The sequence below is a fragment of the Dendrobium catenatum genome, unplaced genomic scaffold (genome assembly GCF_001605985.2).
Source record: "Dendrobium catenatum unplaced genomic scaffold, ASM160598v2 fragScaff_scaffold_636, whole genome shotgun sequence".
Classification (NCBI taxonomy): domain Eukaryota; kingdom Viridiplantae; phylum Streptophyta; class Magnoliopsida; order Asparagales; family Orchidaceae; genus Dendrobium; species Dendrobium catenatum.
Genome location: NW_021319098.1, coordinates 726,554 through 745,229, shown reverse-complemented (window position 1 = coordinate 745,229; position 18,676 = coordinate 726,554). Strand labels below are relative to the sequence as shown.

Below are 18,676 nucleotides of genomic sequence, written 5' to 3'. Positions count from 1 at the left end.
AAAATCTCTCCTTCCCGTGGCTTAATCCCCAAGTCTCTCAGTTCTCAATGGCGGCAATCTTGCTTGTTCAAGAAAAAAAAAAACAAAAGTCAACCTTCTCATCGACAAGAAAGAAAAGTCAACTATGTCCTACAATCAGTAATTTTATTACATATCAAGACAAAATATTTATAAAAAAATAATAATAAATGTCATGGATGAGATAATATTTTATATGAACTAATAATTAAAATACATCGCCACACTTCATAGTTTGTTATTATTAGAAAATAGTTAGGGATAAGATATTTGAAAGAGCCAGATGGAAACTTAGAGAAGAAGCATATTCTCATAATGGTATTTCCGTGATTTTCTAGAATATTTTGGCCCTTTCCAGGAGTGGCTGACCGACAACGTTATCTTATCTTGTTGTCTTTCAATTGAAATTTTTATAAATAGAGTAAACGCGAGGCGGCAGAATCCAACGCTGGGAGAACGCTGCGAGACCCTCTACATCGCCGTTTTAAAAGAACATCTGCTTCTGCCGAACGAATTCAGATAATGGAGCATTCGATTACTTCGGAAATCACGGCCGGGAATGGGAGAGCACAGTTTGACGCGTTTCCGATCCAAAGATCGGATCTTTCATCTTCTTTCCTTCCCAATGAGAAGTTGGCTCGCGGTTTCAGCAACTTCAAGAAGAGCGGGGTTCCTTCCAGGTTCTTGCTTTTCTCTGAAGGTACCTGGGTGGACCTTGCACACAAGATCTTCGAAGAATTGAAAGCAGGTTTCTTGGCCGGCAAGACAAGGTTGGAGATTGCTGAATATGAAAAGTTTTATATTTTCGACCTTCTTCGAATGTCCAGGATCGATCTGAATACAGGAAAGAGGAATTCGATTGCGTGGATTGATGTTCAGGGAAGGTGTTTCTTCCCAGTAGATGAAAGAGAAAATCTTTCAGAGTCGTTGGGTTTGGGAATCGTCAAGAAAGATCATATTCACTGCGGGAAAAGCCTCTGTGATGAAAACACAGAGGTCTCGTCTAATAGATGGCCAGATACCAAATTGTTGAGTGATGACGACAAGTTTTATAAAGTCGTGGAAAAATTGTTCCTTTCCGGGATCAAAAAATTCATTCCAGACACTATTATCACTTCGATACATAAATGCTTGCATTCCAGTTCCTCAGCCAATTCTCGGCTTTTGTCTTTCCAATTTAAAAAGAGAGAAACAATGGAAGCTCGAGGAAATTCCAATATCAAATTTGGATGGTATGGTTCGTCTACAAGTAATGTTTCTGCAATCTTGTCTGATGGCTTTAGACATCCAAACGGCGCCCAGCTTGGGATTTCTAACCATGGTTTTGGCATTCATCTCTCATCGCCATATTCTCCTTATGACAGGTAATCAATCACATTTTTTTTTTTATAATTTTGGTACAAATTTGTATATGTTTGTAATGTAAAATAACTGTGATTTTGATGAGCAAATTTCTGAATGTTCATTGCAGTACTCTGCTATCAGACGCTGATGAAAATAGTGAGAAGCATTTGTTGCTTTGCAGAGTTATAATGGGAAAATCTGAGAAAGTAGAGGCAGGTTCCATCCAGGATCATCCCAGCAATGAAGGATTTGATACTGGTGTTGATGATATTATGAATCCGAAATGGTATGTGGTGTGGAACACTCACATGAACACGCGTATTATTCCTGATTTTGTTGTGAGCTTCAAGTCTTCAGGAAATTCTAAAGGTATGATAAATAAAATAATCTCTAGCTTGTTTTTTCAGCTCGCTGAATCCAGTTTTAGATTCTTAGTTTATATTTCTGTGGATATAGGGCTGAAGAAGCCATTGGGAGTGCAAAAGTTGTCTTCTGCGACAAATCTTCCATTTTGTAAGTTGTTTTCAGAGATTGGAAGAAGCTTGCCTTCTTCCAAAATGCAAGCTTTGGAGATTTTTTACAATCAATATAAGGTAAATTCCAGTACCTTCTTTTTCTTTTTTTTGTTAGAAAATCTTTAGGGAATTTGGATCGTAAAGTCATATAGATTCTTATGTTTGTTTCAGGTGGGAAGGATTAGCAAAGAAATGTTTATTAGATACATGAGGTCCATTGCAGGTGACCAGTTGCTGACTTCCACCATTAGGAGATTCAGGGTTCGTTAAGAAAATAAATTCAAAGTTCAATGTGTTCCTACTTTGGGCTGTTGAGCCTTTTTTACCTTTTTTGATTTGCATACAAATGTATTTTTCAAATTAAAGGAATAAAAACAAAATTGTTTTAATTAGTTCACCTTCTATTTCAATTTTCCCCAATTTTTTATTAAATATTTTACCTAAGGGGTTGTTTGGTATTGGATTGGATTTAATTTTAGTGGGATTCTCTAAATCTGAATCTATTAAATAGTGAGGCTGTTAGATGCTGAAAATTGTTTGTTATGACAAATGTTAAATCCTGAGAAATTGTTTGACAACAAATTTCATGACTTATGCCAGTTAGAGATTTAAATATGAAGAAATAGTGTTGAATTACATAAATAAGCTTGTTATAAATTCAAGATAACTTCATGCCACATAATAAATTCAACATGAGGTCGTACAACATAAACTACAACATGCAGAAAAAGATCATGACACTATGATAGAGTAATATTGATCTAGACACTAATAGATTACTATTTGATAGTACACTTCAATATGATAGAGAATTTGATATATCTTGCATGGGAGAGTAATTCCATCATGATCATGAAATTACTACAAAATGTATTCAAAGTTGAAATATTTCTACGCAAAGAAAAATGCTTAACCGAGCATTCCCCAAATAGGTTGTGATGTCATACCTTATCGCTTATCCATGAATTTTTTTTCGTATTGTCGCATGTAAGTTAGCATAAGACAATTCAACTTCGCCATGCTGATTTTCATGCTGCATTTTCATCTTCAGCATATTGAAATATATATCATGCCCATGATATCGACCTATAAAGTTGTGTAAAACTGTACATGCAATAACCAAATCAGCTTAAACACAGAGAAAATTATCTCATGTGCGTCAATACTTGAAACCGCTATTTCTGAATTCTAAAAGTCATCTCTACCACATTGCGCAATTGGGCATATCGGTGATTAAATAACTCTTTATGAACTACATATCTTCAAGATGTACTTCACCGATAGCTACCCAAGTGATATCGATATCATCGAAATGGTTCAATCAACTTATCCATATTTGCGTAACCAGAATCAACCAAGTAATAACAAATGTGGGGCATTCCAAACAGACCTTACTCCACAGCTCATCTAAGCACACACATATCCACAATAGAACCCTCCCAACCAAAGGCTACATACACAAACTACCAATCAAATGAAACTACAGCCATTATGTTCTACGAAGTAAAACCCTTATGATAACGATTATGTAAATTATTATTGAATACCGTAGGGATGTGTTCTATTAATTGCACCAACTGTATTCATGAAGTAAGGGTAAAACTGTGCATTCAAACGTACAAACGGATCATATTCAACATTTGCTTCAAGAATTCATCTGCAAAAGACACAATAGCACACATAACTAGATTGAAGTATCTACTTATAATTTCTAGCATTGAAAGAATTCACGCAACTGTCTGTAACTATAAGCATGAGCCACACCCCGTAGGAAGATACCAAGTTGCTCTGCTGCGAGAATATTTTTGGTGTCACTCAAATGCCCATAGCTGACTAGTAGGTCCCTCAAACTCACGAAAGTATCAGAAGGTGACTTGAAGTATCGGTACACTCTTCTTGGATGACCATCAAGCACGTCAAGTACATACCGATGACCCATGTATGTTTTATCAAACATTGGTAGCCTAATTTGTAGTACGTCATCCGATGATGTTTTCTCTTCTAGAATAGATAGAGTTATTTTGCAATGACCTTAGTAACTTGCATGTGTAAATCAATCATCTCACATAACACATCCGGGTACACCCTATGCAAATAGTTTGACATAGCTACGCAATTAAAGTAGTTGTACATTACTTGTGCTAAAAATTTGTAAGAACCATGTGAACAAATTTATTAAGTAGTGGAAAACAAGGATTGCTATAGGAAGTACTTGAAATAAAACTGGAGCTGGCACAAGGAGTACATGAAATAAAATTGCAACTTGCACAACACACATAAGTTGCTCTGGAATAGAACTCTTACAACATTCGACATAACACAATAATGGTGTGATAGCTACAACCAAACTTTATAAGCGTAGAAACGGGGATGTGAGCTAACAACATACTCAAACCATTCCGTAAGCAAATCCCCTTCCCAAGTCATGAATATATCTTTGTTATCCTTGTTGTCCGTCTTGAACTGTCAAAAGAGCTTGTGTAGTTAGGTTCTCCAGATGTCCTAACTTAACCAAACAATTATTCATTGTGTAAGGTTCTCTATGTCGACAATCTCCTTGAAGACAACCGCATTTCTATTAGACTCAATCAATAACTTATTCAAATTATCTACCCACTCTTCTTCTTTGGGCATCTAGAAGATCAGGCATGTTCTTTGCTAGATCTCTTTGAACCTAACATAGGACTTGCATTTGTGCCTAAACTCTATGGCGCATCATCTACATCATCTAGTAGATTGCTTTTAGGGGTCATTTCAATTTCATAGTTAACACCATTAGCGTACATAAACTCATGTTTGAAATGTGGAATTTTTTCCTCATCTAAGTTAACCATTGGTGGGGGTACCTCACTTGATTTTGTACCTGTGCCAATCACAATATTTTTAGTATAGATCTACTCGAAAGTTTTGTACTGATGAAATGGATGTCATTGAAATCGGGTTAGCTTTGGATTGGCCTACAATTTGAAAGTTTACCTAAGTTAATAATTTGAATTTGTATTTGTGAAAGCTAGTTAATAGTAAGACAAATATCTGACTAATCTCCTCCCACAACTCATCAATTGCTATTGGTATGTTTAACTAGTCATTCCAACCTCAATTGCTACTCATTCCTCAAATTACCATTACAAAAATTTCCATATACGTACTTCTCCAACAACAACTCGCCTAGTACGATGTTATGGTCTTCTGGTTACTTGGGATTTCAGGTTGTACTTTTGGTTGGCTGGAGTGAATGGTGATGTCATCACCTGAACAATGTTGGTATTAGAGCTTACTCATTCAAAACATTTTCTTTTTAAAAATTTATGCATTTCTGATCATACATTAACGAGAATATCATTGGATTGAAATTTCAAATCTAACCAACACATTATTATATTTTAAAATAATTTTTAAAGATTTTTTACTAGTTTTATGGAGATAGATATGATTTGATGATTCGATATCGCTCATGCATTCTGTGTATATCGCATTATCGCTCACGCATTCTACATGCATATCATCAAAACCTAAATTGTAAGACTATATTATTGCGAGATAATGGCTAATTGTATATTATATCCTAAATTTACACAGGCTTCAAATTTAGGTGACCTCCAAAAATTGTTTGGCTAAATTTACCTTAAATCTCAGGACAAATCCGATACCACATAGCCCCTAAGTTTGAAATTGAAAAAATATATACATTTTTTACAATTTTTTATATTTAAATATATTTTTAATATCTCTATTAAAGGAACAAATAATTAGAGAATATAGAGTTAAAAAAAATAGAGAATAGAGAGTTTTTATTCTATTGATGGAGACTTTTGAACTATCTCAAACACAAATATCATTCAGAAAATTATTTGAATAATAATGTACTCAAATACATAGCAAGAAAATAATTAATAACATATAATTGAATTGTTTTTTAGTAATCATAGGTAAGCAAGTATTTAAATGTTATGAAATATGTTTACAATGATTCTTTATGATTTATATATCAGTTAATGATCGAGGAATGTATTCTTTGAGAAAATGAATTGGAAAACGTGTGAACCTGATTTTAACTACATCAGAACATGTTCAAATTTGGTTGACCTGTTTCTTGGACAAATATAAATTCTGTACAAGCTTATGTTGCTTTTCTTCTTTATAAATCCAATGAGAGTGCAGTATATGAACAAAATAAGCTCGCTTAATTGTCCTATTTTAATACAAAGCTAAAGAATCAGGAAAGAGCTTTAAGGGTACTGTAACATTTCTGCTATGCCCCAATACAAAAAAACTCTCTCAATAACATAGTGGGAACTTGGGAGCTGCATTACCCTCCAAACATAATTCACTGCTATGGTGTAGAATATTACATGTGAATGGAAATGTTCTCTTTCACAAACTTAATGAAGAAGAAGTATTAAGGTTGAGCGTGGTCTATTTCACATTTGGAGCTATTTCTGATATCCTTTCATCTTTCAGAAGCTCATATGGCTCTATATATGGCGGCGGTGATGCTGAAATCTTGCTGGCGTCATGAACAAAAGTTGGCCCAAAGTACTGCAAACACTAACAAATTAGTTGTACTTCATTCAACTAAAAGACATACAAAGATAAGATAAGATAAAAAAAAAAAGGTCATTATGCCGCCCACGAAACTTTAAAAAAAGAAGAAGAAGAAGAAGGATTCTTGTTTCCTGCCAAATCTTTACTAAGACGGCAAGAAAAACCAGATAACGGAATAATTAAATATCATCGAGCTTAACTAAAACTTTCGAAATACGTTAAGTGATAAATAGACGGGCAATTAGAGGATGCTCATGATTTTAATATTTATTGGGAGAGAAGCCTTCAACATTTTTTTTCTAAGGGAGAGTATTACTATTTATAGAATATAAAGATCTTGATGGCTCATTAAACACTTAATAATTTTATATTAGTGATTGCACGAAGCTCCGACAAATGTCTGCGGATTAGTCTGTGTTACATTTGAACCTTTATTTCTAAAGGGACGATTACATCGTGACCTGCAGATCACAACAAAGACAATCCAACCATTGTATCAAGCCCAAACACTAAAAAAATGAGAGTAGCTTAAATTATGGAATATGACAATCCTCTAATCCGGCCAATTTGATTGGGAGGGAATCAAGAAGTTTTCTAATAAAGAGGGAGCTGTTTAGAAAGGTTCTTAATTAAAGGAAAATTATTTAGGAATGTTTAAATCACAATTGGTAGGGAATTATTTAAGCAAGAGATCTAATTTGAATTCAAAATCTATGAGGGAATTAATTAGTGAAAAAGGAGGAGGTATTAAGAGGGGTTGTTTAGGAAAGTTTTAATTACAATTGAGAGGAAATTAATTAAGAAAATAAATCTAATTTGAATTCAAATATGAAAGGTAATTATTTAAAGAAAGGGGACTGATTTAGAAGGGAATTATGTGAGTCTATTTAAAGCTAACAATAGAGTGATTTCAATTAGAATATAATAAAATTATTAAGATAATTTTTAAAAAATAGGGTGATTTCAGAGGATGTTTCGGGAGTTTGCTGAATTTAGTTTATTCTTATGTTAGTTGGGCTCTAGCAGGCGGCTAGGGATTTGGAAGAGACGGATCTTCCTCTCCAATTGAAAATCCAACTATATCTTGCTATTTTCTTTTATATATCTTGTAATAAAAATAATTTTGGAATATTTTTCTTCGTCATTTCTTATTGTCGTTTGCTGATTTCAAGGAAATTGCATCCACTTCCTATCATGTTCCTTTCATTTAAGTACCTGAAAGGTTGATAAACAATATGATGGAGTAGGCCAATAGTAATATGATAAAAACAACAAACAGACTCTCGTAGTCATATCGAGACAGATATTAACTTTTATATCGTCTGAAGTACTGGGCGTGCTCATGAACCAGAATGCATGCATACATATCGAGACAGATATTAACTTTTATATGAAAAAAAAAACAATCATCTTCTGCACAATTAATTTTCCAAGTTAAGTCTAATATCTTTTTTCTTTAGTCATGGACGTTCTCACTAGACATTTCTAAAAGGTTGTACTTTGGTGTATGCTTTTTGATGATGATGTTCTTCTTGTTGATAAGACTAGAGAGGAAGTTAAAGGTAAAATTGAATTATGGAGGTCAACCTTCGAGCCTAAAAGCTTTCGTTTGAGAAGATTCTAAACTGAATATATGAAGTATAAATTTTAGTAATAATAGATCTAGTGGAGGGATTGTGACTTTGGACGATCAAGTCATTAATAAAAGTACACATTTTAAATATCTTGGATCTATTATTCAAAGTAATGGTGAAATAAATGGGGATATTATTAGTAGATTCAAGTTGGATGGTTGAAGTGGAGAAATGCATAGGGCTTACGGGATGACTGATATCAATATTACAAGTTTCAAGTTGTTCGTATGTAAGTTATAGCATATATTAGGGGTTCCATATTATGGCTTGCATCAGATTGTCATACTCCCTTTTATTCTTATTGATCAATGCTTGCAAGCCAATTGTTCTTCGAGTTTTGTCCACTACAAGCCCTTACTAGTATGTTTATATTCATTTTTTGTCATTTTATTTTTAGAAAAGGTTGGAGTAGTTTCAGTCGAAGATGAGATTAGAGAGAGTCGTCTTAGATGGTTTGGTCACATAAAACAACGGTCTTCCGATGACCCGATTAGGAAAGTAGATGTATTAGATTTGACTTATGTTAAAAAAAGTTGAGGTAGACCTAAAAAGACTTAGAAAATATTAGAAATAACATTTCTTTATTAGATTTAAATGAGAATTTGACTCTTAATAGTACATAATGGAGAAAAAAGATTCTTGTAACAAACCCCACATAGCACGATAAAGGCTTGTTGTTGTATGATTTGCGAACTTCATTTTTGATATTAGGTCCAGCTCTTTGTGAGTTTGAGTATAAGTTTGGTTCCTTGTAGTTCATTTAAGCCCAATGTATTTTTGTTCAAGTTTTGTTCCCTGTCAATTTTGAATTTCGGCAGCCTCCCGACGTCTCTACTATTTATGAGAATTTGGAGAGCTGGGCCTTCCCACCACGCTACAAAAAACATGTTTAGGAAGTGTCAGGTGACACCGCGACCGATATCTTTTATCACACTACACTACGAAAAGCATGTGTGAATCGTTGAGGTTACTTGTATTGAAGCTCGCATATTTCCCCATATGCATAGAAGAATGCACACGGTTACTTAGGAGTGTCTCCGTCATGTTAAGAAAAAAGTGTACATGGCCTACCCACTTCGCTGAAGTGTCGTACTGAGCTCCATTCTACCACACTAAGAAAAATGTGTATAGGTGGTCCGCTCATTGCGCCGCAAGCATTGAAAACAAGATTTGAGGGTTTTTGAGTTTATGTGACAATATACCTTAGTGAGCGGAGCAACGATGATGATGTTGAGGCGATGGAGGTGACGGCAGAGTGCGCAAAAGCTGGGGCGCACTCAAATTTACTCTCTTTACTCTCTTTACTCTCTTTTTTTTAAATAATGTAGAGAGGGAGAGAGATTAATGAGGGTTGCTGTTTGGATGTGGGTGAAGAATAGGGGCTGTTGGGAAAATGTGAGGATAGTGGGTTGTAGATGGGCGTGATTGCTGTTTTGAGTAGGTTTGAGCGTTGTTTTATGCGGAGGCTGATTTGATTTGCTGAGTGGGATTGCTGTATGTGGAGAGGAAGGAGTGTAAAGCATGGGCTATGAAGCGGGCTGCTTAGTGGAGTGATGGGCTGCTTTTGGTAGAGCTATGAGGAGGATAGGAGGGCTGAGTGGTTCATAGGCCAAGTGCTGCACAGCACCAAAATCAGCCCAATACAATGGCCTGTGAGGGCTGCATGGAGATTGGCTGCTAGAAGATGAGGGTTTTTAAGTTGGATTGGAAGAGTGGAAGAGTGGAAGTGACGGGACTTGGGCTTGATAGGAGAAGGCTGTAGTGTGAGAACTTTGAGTAGAAAAAGCCTCATGAGCAACCAGAGGTTGTAGGGAAATGAAGTTCAGCGTATGTAGCGGGGAGATCGGACATTGAGGGGGTTGCTGGTATTCGGTTGCTGTTGGGTGCAGACAGAGGGATGGAGAGGGGAGTTGCTGGGAGTTGTTTTTACTGTAGTCGAGAGTGGAGAGGTCAGGAAATCAGGCTTGGGAGGCTTCACGGCAGGGGATTGCGACTAGGGAGGAGGAGAGCTAGGCGCGAAAAGGAGGTGGGAAGTCGAACGGGTCTGCTGGAGGATTGAAGGGATTCGACTGGAAGCTTATCAGGCAACTGGTGTGGGAGTTGTGTGGGTCGTCGAGTGGGCTGGAGCGTCGATTGGCTAGGTGGAGGGCTGGAGCTGCTGTGGAAGTCAGATCGTGATTGAAGAAGAACGGGTGGCTGAGGTCGGGATCAGCTAGAGGTTGGGACGGATGTAGGAGGTCGGCAGAGTGGTTGGGAGAAGCAGGGAGTTCGTGCTTGGAAGGAATCGAACAGAGAGCTCCGCTTGTCGCTGTTTTAATAGGTAATCGAGGCGAGCTCGCGGGAAGAGATGCGAGTGGCGGCGAACAACATGTAAGCGGGATTTGAACCTAAATTTAGGCAAGATTTAAGCAGGATTTCGAGGATTTGAGTAGGAATAAAGTTCCTCAAGTTTTGTGCATCGATTTGTGTGCCAACATTTCATAATTTGTGCCATCATCGCCTTGAAATGCATGTCTTCGTCTTGAGATCCGCTCTGATTTTTCCGCGTGAGATCATTAGGCAATATTACAGTCATTATAAGATGATTAGGACATTTCGAACGCAACGATGAAGTCTGTTTTGCTAGCAAACATCGTTGAGGCAATGTCGCGCATCATTTTCTGGTGTCGGTCGTAAACTTTGGCCAATTTTGTCTGATTTGACTACAAGGGGCTCCCTCTTAGGTAAATTTGACATTCTGATCGCAACGACACAGTCCATTTGACAATCAAAAGTCGTCTGGCCACTTAAGTAACGTGTCGCAGCTCGAGTCGCCAATTTTGCCTCTTTTTCGTGGATTTTTTAGTACATGGTTCAACAATGACATATTATAAAAATGATGATTGCCATGTCACTACAATATATAATTAAAAAAAAGTCAGTGTCCATCATAAATATACCTAATATATGTACTCCCAAATAATCAATGTTGGCCAAGAAGATGATAAATGCAATAATTAAGCATTCAACTAGACTTCATACAAAAGGCAGGTGGTCATTAGCCCCTCATCCTTTCACCATCACTATAACCAATTATCAGCATTTATTGTTCTAAAACACGATTATCTTAGCTAGATTTCACTTTCTATAGTGGAATCCACTAAACAAACTCATTTTTCAAAGCAATCATATTCTTATATGATTTAAGGCGACTTGTTCTAAAAGTCACTGAAGTTGCTTATATGGAGTCAAAGATATTTCTTCTCCAAATAGGAATGGAGAGAGGCAGAGACATGATTCTAAAAATGATATATTAGAGGTGGACAGAGTAGAGGGTGAGAACCAACAACAAAAAAAGATATAAAAATAGTGGATGAAGAAGGAAGATAAAAAGAAAAGAAAAATTATCATCCTCTCTGCATGCTGTTTAAGGCATATCCAATAACTTTATATTGGTCATTTATAATCCTTCACTAAATTCAAATGACAACGTGGAATATAAAATTATGAATAATGGAGAAATCTTTTCTCTGTGTTGATGCGAATGCAGTTAAGATAAATCTCACCAAAAACATAATTTCTCTTGCCATCTATTTTGAGTTTTCCTTTTAAGTACTTTTTTTATCCTCGTTTTTAAAACTCCGTTACTTTCCCAATAATTCGTATTGAAGCTAGTTATGAAACTTCGAGGAAAGAGTGCAAGCAATGGATGGTGATAATAGAAATGTCAAGAACAATAAGGTCAATGTAAAAGATTTTGGATCCTGGAAGATGATAATTGAAGATAAGTTGTATCAAAATAAGCTTTATTTTCCAAATTAGGAGACAAAATTGATGTACATGAACCAAGTATATTGAAACTTGTAGGCAGACATATGGGCAGTCATACATCTACTTTTACTGAACCAAATAAAGGCTTTCAATATTTAAGGCAGAGGAAGAAGTACAAAAAAAGACAAAGTTGAGAGAATTTACAACTATTAAATAAAAAGTCAATATCAGCGACCTATGTTGGCAATATGCAAAGCCATGCTCATGAAAAGAGATAACCCTTAAAGAAAATAGAAGAAAATTAAACAAAAACGAAGATTCAATGAACAAAGGCACAATAGGTGATTCAAGTTGCATTAATCATTAGTGTTGATGGTTCCACCGAGTCCTAGTTCTTCAATTCATGCACATCTTTTAGACTTTTAGCTTTACCAAATATAAATAATATGTGTAATTTTTAAGTTGGAAACTACGAAAAAACAATATCATATTAATGATGAACCCTCCAATATTGTGAGAATTGGTGATGCTCAAATCAAAATCGCCAATAGAACTATGTAGAATTTTCATAAGTTGTAACATATTCAAGAATTAGCATAGGAATTTGATCTCCATTGAATGTCTTGAAAACAAGGATCCTGAATGAGAAAATATTAGGGCAATTTGTCATACGGAAAAGGATATATGATGTGTGTAAGGTTACCAGAGAGTCAAACCCTACAGAATTTTGATAAAGAAAGAAGGATAAATGATGTTAGTGGCTTTAAGGAGAAGGGCAGGGATAGTTGCAAGCCATCCCGCGAGAAGAGGTTTTCCCAAAAAATTTGTCTTAAAGTGGAAGTTTTATTGCAATCAAGGGTAAACATCACTCACTTATTAAAGTTCAAGAGTAAACTAGTTTAACAAAAAGTACAAAATAAAGTTATGGGAATTAACTTCTTCTACCATGAAAAGTTTTTAAACTTCTAGAATTCTCAAAATATATCCTTATTAGATTCATATGTTCAAGAAAAACAGAAAGTCTCTTCAATCATTTCCTCATTTCTCACTATGGTTGTACCACCCTTAATGTCCTATAATCATTAAGAAGAGAGTAATGGTCATCTAGTCCATTTGGTTCGATAATGGTCTAATCCTGTTCAGTGATCAATGTACACTTGCAAATCTTCTGAAACTTTTGCAATCCAATGCTTTAATTAGGAGTTTGCATTGTTTGGATAAATAAAAAAAATTGCATCGAACAAATTTTATTTTGTTGGTTTGGTTTGTTTTGAATATTAAAGCATTGATTTAATTATGGAGTGTAATTTTGACTTTCTTTAATTTTTTTGTTATTGTTTCAATTTTTTGATAAAATTAATTAAATAAAAATTGAATTATACTAATTTATTTAAATATTAAATTAACAAAGCTTATGAGTTGTATATCAATACGCAATAGTTAATATGACTATTATTTATTTTACATGTCAATAATATAAATTTTAGCAATATTACTAGCATTCTTCTTAATACATACTATTTAAGCTAGAAATAATTTAATTCACTTATAGGAGTAATTATATTTCAGTTCATTTAAAACCAACCGAATTTACAAAGTTAAAGTTTGATTCAATTTCATTAGTAATCAAATTAAACAAACCAACCAAATGCACACTCCTATTCTAATTGTAATAATTGGTTTCCATCATGATGTGAAGTCAACATCATGACTATCATGAATCCATTATGATCTGATCCCACTAACATTTAGCACAAGCCTCCATATCTCTTTAACGAATGTAATATCATTAAATTGTCAAAACAAAATTCTTGTTTAGGCAAAAAATCTCATCTAAATGTCCCCAAATATATACAAAATAATAAGATACATCAAGGTCCCAAGCTAAGGAAATATACATCAGAGAGTAAGTAGAAAAATCAAACTCCTTAACAAATTTAGCTACACTGCCTACATATGCAATTCAATGTGAACATGCCATCAGAAAAGATCTATGAATAGGCATAAAGGTGCACATGCAAGACAATTTCAATACAATAAAGCATGAGTATCATTAAGACTTCATATTCTTTTTTTTTTTTTCTGCCAAAAATAAGATTTTATTTTCTTTCCCTACAAATAACTATAAATTTTTGCTTTTTTTTTAGAATGTTCTTAAAAAAAATAGAATTCTACAATAAAATTAACCAAGAAAGGATGATTTCAAAACTTACTAAGTACAGGGCTGCAAAAGCAGAGACTGTGATCAAGATCAAAGGCCAAAATCCCAAAAAAAATGTCCCTCCAATTGTCAGGAGCAACTTCGCCCGTGGAATCAAACCCTAATTGAAATATAAAATAGACATCATTATATCTCAATATCTCCAAAGACATCAAAATAACAGGCAAGAGAGAATCAACATCAATAAAATATTTGAGTGACGAAGAAAGCATGATAAAGGATAACAATACATCTTCTAAAAAAACAATACTAGAAAGTATGATATGATAAATTCCTAGGAATTAACCACCAAAACATAAAAAGGACAAGGAAAAAAAAAAACCACCACCTAAACATAAGAATTACAAAAAACATTACATATGAACGGCTAAGGTAAGAAAATATAAGGCTAAACTACCCTCTCTAAAGTCTGATAAGAGCTAATCTAACCTATGGAGATTCAGAAATACTGAGATAGCATTTAAAAAAAAAAATTGCAACACGATTATGGGTTATAGAAAAATGTTATAAGCAAAACCATAGACAACCTCATGAGAATACTTTTATCATACCACTTTAAGGTAATATAGTTCATGTATCTTACACGTAACATAACAATGAATCCAAGGGATGGGAAAAAGCCAAAAGGGCATTATGCAAGTTCAATACAAAGAATGATAAATCCAATGACTATTTGAGTATAACTTTTAAATGAAGACAGCTATGCCCATGCTGCATGTTTAGATTGTGCTGACAACAAATTTTTTCCTCATATTTGTGGGCTAAAAAAGAAAACAATCCTCAACTTAATAATCAATCACAGACAAATTTTACCACCATCGGAGGGATAAGGGTAAGCAACAACTTATTGAAGATTCAAAGCATTTAATGAGAGATATATTGCCTATTAAAAATGAAGAAAGTTATTCAATTCTCATGTAAAAATAGCAACCAGATGCAAGAAGAGCCCCTTTTTAGTTGTCTGTTCTGATGAAAATATTCTTACTATTAATATTTTACTCAAGAATCTAGATTGTTAGGTGGCATTACAATGTTAATAGTTGATTCAGGCTTTAGCAACCAATTATATTCCTGGTAGAGCGTAAGAAGCAATATTAGACAAAAAGAAAGTGAAGAGTTCTTTTCTATCGAATTTTGAAAGTTAATGTAACATTTCTATTTCAGGTTGGATGCAAAGTGATCCAATCTTTCATTCTTAAGTCTAAAAAAGATTTTTGTAGTTCTGTTTTTTCTATTCGTTCAAGAAAATAAGTGATGGCGCATCATCATATTTACACTCAGTATAAACTTTAACAAGCTAAGCCAATAGGTTGCCAAACTTTGCTATCCAGAATGGGGCATGACAAAGAACTCAGGAAATTGGAATTACTGATTTCAACATTTATTACCAGTTTAGGGCTGAAAATTAGTTTATTTAGTTAATAAAAACTACGTAGTGCTATGACACATACACAGTGGACACTATAAACCATGAATGTTTCTATGGCACAGTCATAAAGAGATAATGTAATGAAAGAACAGTTCAGATGCGTCTGCATTATAAACGACAAAATACTACAAAACAAGAAAGTTCTGCTGAAATATAAGAAAACAGCAACTACTGAGACAAGATTTTGGTAGACAATGAAATTAAAATAATTATCAGTGCCTCTTAAATCATGGATCAAATGTACTTGACCTTTTGGCTCTGCTCGTTTGCATCTTTGAATCTTTTAACACTCACATAAAAAAGTTAAAAGGTATAGTTTTTTTAGTTTCTATAAGAAATCTTCATGTGAATCCATCAGTAACCCTTCTCCATTATAGCCTCACCACTTCAGTCATAGGCATTCATTTTTTACCTGAATCTTGCGTTTGCTCCACAAAAGATACTTTTTTTTTTAAGTTTAAAGAATAAGGTAAGACTATTCAAATTAAATGAATTCTAAACACAATGCAGACCGCAAAGGTAACGGATCATGAACCACTGGCAAGCTATGATGTATAGAGCATCCTGACATCAATCAACTAAACCAATAATCGCACCAAGCTTAAAAGTTAAAGCACAGATTCAAATGCTATGAACTTCAGTAAACCCCAACTTGCATGAAATAAAACAATTGGTGAATATTACGAACCTCAATACCCTCGCTGTTAAGCGACATAGATAGCTCCCGCTGCCCTGAGGCACGCTTCTTGTACTCCGCCGAGGCTACGCCATTCCTTTTAGACCGTCCCCTCCTACCCCCGTTTTCTTCCTCCGCCGCTAAATCTTCCTGGCCTTGTCTGTAAAAAGCCCTCTCAGTATCCTCCAATAATGAAGAGGGAGTCACTCCCCTCCTCTTCAGCTCCTTCATGAACAAAGACTCCGGCGGCTCCTCTCCTTAAAAATCCCCCAATCTCGCATCAGAATTCAGAATATTTAACATAAATGGAAAGCACAAAGAAGATCGAAACAAAAAGGATGAATCAGTTACCATTAGAATCACCGTTTCCCTTTTCCAGACGACTGTGAACCGGGACGGCTAGGGGGGCAACGGCGCGGCGGCGGACAGAGAGGTTTGGTCGAATTTGAATCGCCGGAGTGAAGCCGGATCTTGCTATCTGCAGACAGGCCATCTCGAATTTTTGGTAGATTAAAACTAGTTTAAATTAGAGATTTGAAGATGGAGGAGGAGGAGGAGGAGGAGAGATGGTGTCGGCAGAGGAGACGGACGACGGCGACACGACCTTCTGCGCAATAGAGTATTTGAGTGGGCAAGCTGACGCGGCGGCGTGACGGCTACGTAATCGCCTTAAGAAGGGACGGACTACTTAACCAGAAATTATTGGGTGCGGAGTGCGGACATAGCTCTGTGTGGGCAAACGAATTGGTTCGCGCCACGTGGAGCCCATCTTGACCCCATCGACTTGAAGAGAACGTGTGCTCTGTTTATCCGATAACCCGATAACACGAATCATCTGAACTACTTGAAAAATGCGCGGTACCTAGTAGTACTGAGATGTACCTAGTAGTACCGAGTAGTACCGAGCGGTACCTAGTAGTACCTAGAGGTGGGTACTCTCTAGGATTTGACATATTTTTGTAAGCATTCTAAGTTCCATAAGTTATTGTAGATCTAGGGTTTGTTGTTAGAGTTTATTCTTTATTTTACCGCATCTAGGTACTACTAGGTACCGCTCGATACTAATAGGTACCGCGCATTTTTTCAAGTAGTTCGGATGGTTCGTGTTATCAGGTTATCGGGTAAGCAGAGCACACATTCTCTTCAAGTCGATGGGGTCAAGATGGGCTCCACGTGGCGCGAACCAATTCATTTGCACACACAGAGCTACGTCCGCACTCCGCACCCAATAATTTCTCCTATTTAACGTCGAGTTTATCTCTTCGGAAAAATAGATTTTGCTATTTAGGCTGTTTTGTAACTATTATTTATATAGATTTTTTCTGCTTTATAAAACAGACAAATAGGGACTTTTTTGTAATTAATATATTCCAATAAAGTTTAATGTAAAAGCTCATCTTAGCAATCAGAACTTCATTAGAATGCCATTTGTAATGGCAGTTTGGGACTAACTTATTGAGATAAGTACTCTTTTGGACTGAAAACAGTGGACGAAGCTCATCTTTATTTATTGATTAGTTGAAAGTTTTGATTATCTATTAAAAAATTTTTATTTAATTTTTTTATAAGTGATATCTATGTAAATTTATTTTAATTGATCTAAATATTTTTTTTTTTTTAAAAAGAAATCATATAATTGTGGACCAGGTTTTAAAAACCGGACCGGCCGGTTCAACCGGTTCAACCGTGAACTGGCCAGTTATTCGATCCGGTCCAGTTCAAAAACCAACTTCGCAGAGAACCGGTCTGAACCGGTGTATTTTCTCATCATTTCCTCACTGTGTTTCAAAAACTTCTAAGATAAAAAGCTACATATTAGATATTACAACTATAATTGCTAAGTTGTCTTCTACATAATAACTTCAAAACCAATATTATAAAATACTATAATCAGCTCAAATAGAACCTTAGAAAGACTCACATTTGAATAATTTTGATCTTAAAAAATAAATAAATGATTTAGAGATTTTATATTTATTTTTTTATTTTAATTCTTAAATATTTAATAATCGACACAGTCATAAATCTAACATCAATTGTATTAAGAAAATTAATGTTAAAAGGTATCAATAAAATGAGCTTAAAAATTTATAATTCCGACCAAAAGCTCAAAATAAAATAAAATAAAATCATAAAACCCATACAAGGCATAAACGGTGCAGAATTTAGGCTTCGTTTGGGACAGCTTTCTTTCTGCTTTTTAAAGCAGCTTCTTAGTACCAAATTTTTTAATTTTGTATTAAAAAGCTGCTTTAAGAACCTATAAGAAAGCCGTCCCAAAAGAAGAATCATAAAACCCATACAAGGCATAAACGCTGCAAAATTTAGCCTCCCGATCCCAAAACGGCTGAAAACAAGTCCGCACAGTAAAGATACGAATTACCACACAACCCACAGCAAAATAAAATATGCATTTTTATAGAACAAACGTAGAAAAGAGAGCCTCCACAAATTGTGGGAGAAAAGAAATTGAACGCCGTCCCAAAAGATTATCCATCCATGGCCAGCACAACGTAGAGACACCCAAACCGTTGGAAAGAAGTC

The 18,676-nt window shown here is 35.1% G+C and overlaps 2 protein-coding genes across 2 annotated transcripts; one reads left to right on the top strand and one right to left on the bottom strand.

Moving 5' to 3' along the window:
- The first annotated feature begins 457 nt into the window (after positions 1 to 457).
- On the top strand, positions 458 to 2,274 carry LOC110110322 (probable inactive poly [ADP-ribose] polymerase SRO3). Its single transcript, XM_020841734.2, has 4 exons — positions 458 to 1,382; positions 1,490 to 1,731; positions 1,819 to 1,955; positions 2,049 to 2,274. The coding sequence occupies exons 1-4, from the start codon at positions 541 to 543 to the stop codon at positions 2,145 to 2,147; spliced, it is 1,320 nt and encodes a 439-aa protein (XP_020697393.1). The 5' UTR covers positions 458 to 540; the 3' UTR covers positions 2,148 to 2,274.
- Positions 2,275 to 5,985: 3,711 nt separating this feature from the next.
- On the bottom strand, positions 5,986 to 16,815 carry LOC110110323. The gene is made up of 4 exons (XM_020841735.2): positions 16,484 to 16,815; positions 16,145 to 16,389; positions 14,020 to 14,127; positions 5,986 to 6,416 (listed from the first exon to the last, which is right to left on the bottom strand). The coding sequence occupies exons 1-4, from the start codon at positions 16,623 to 16,625 to the stop codon at positions 6,294 to 6,296; spliced, it is 618 nt and encodes a 205-aa protein (XP_020697394.1). The 5' UTR covers positions 16,626 to 16,815; the 3' UTR covers positions 5,986 to 6,293.
- Positions 16,816 to 18,676: the final 1,861 nt, after the last annotated feature.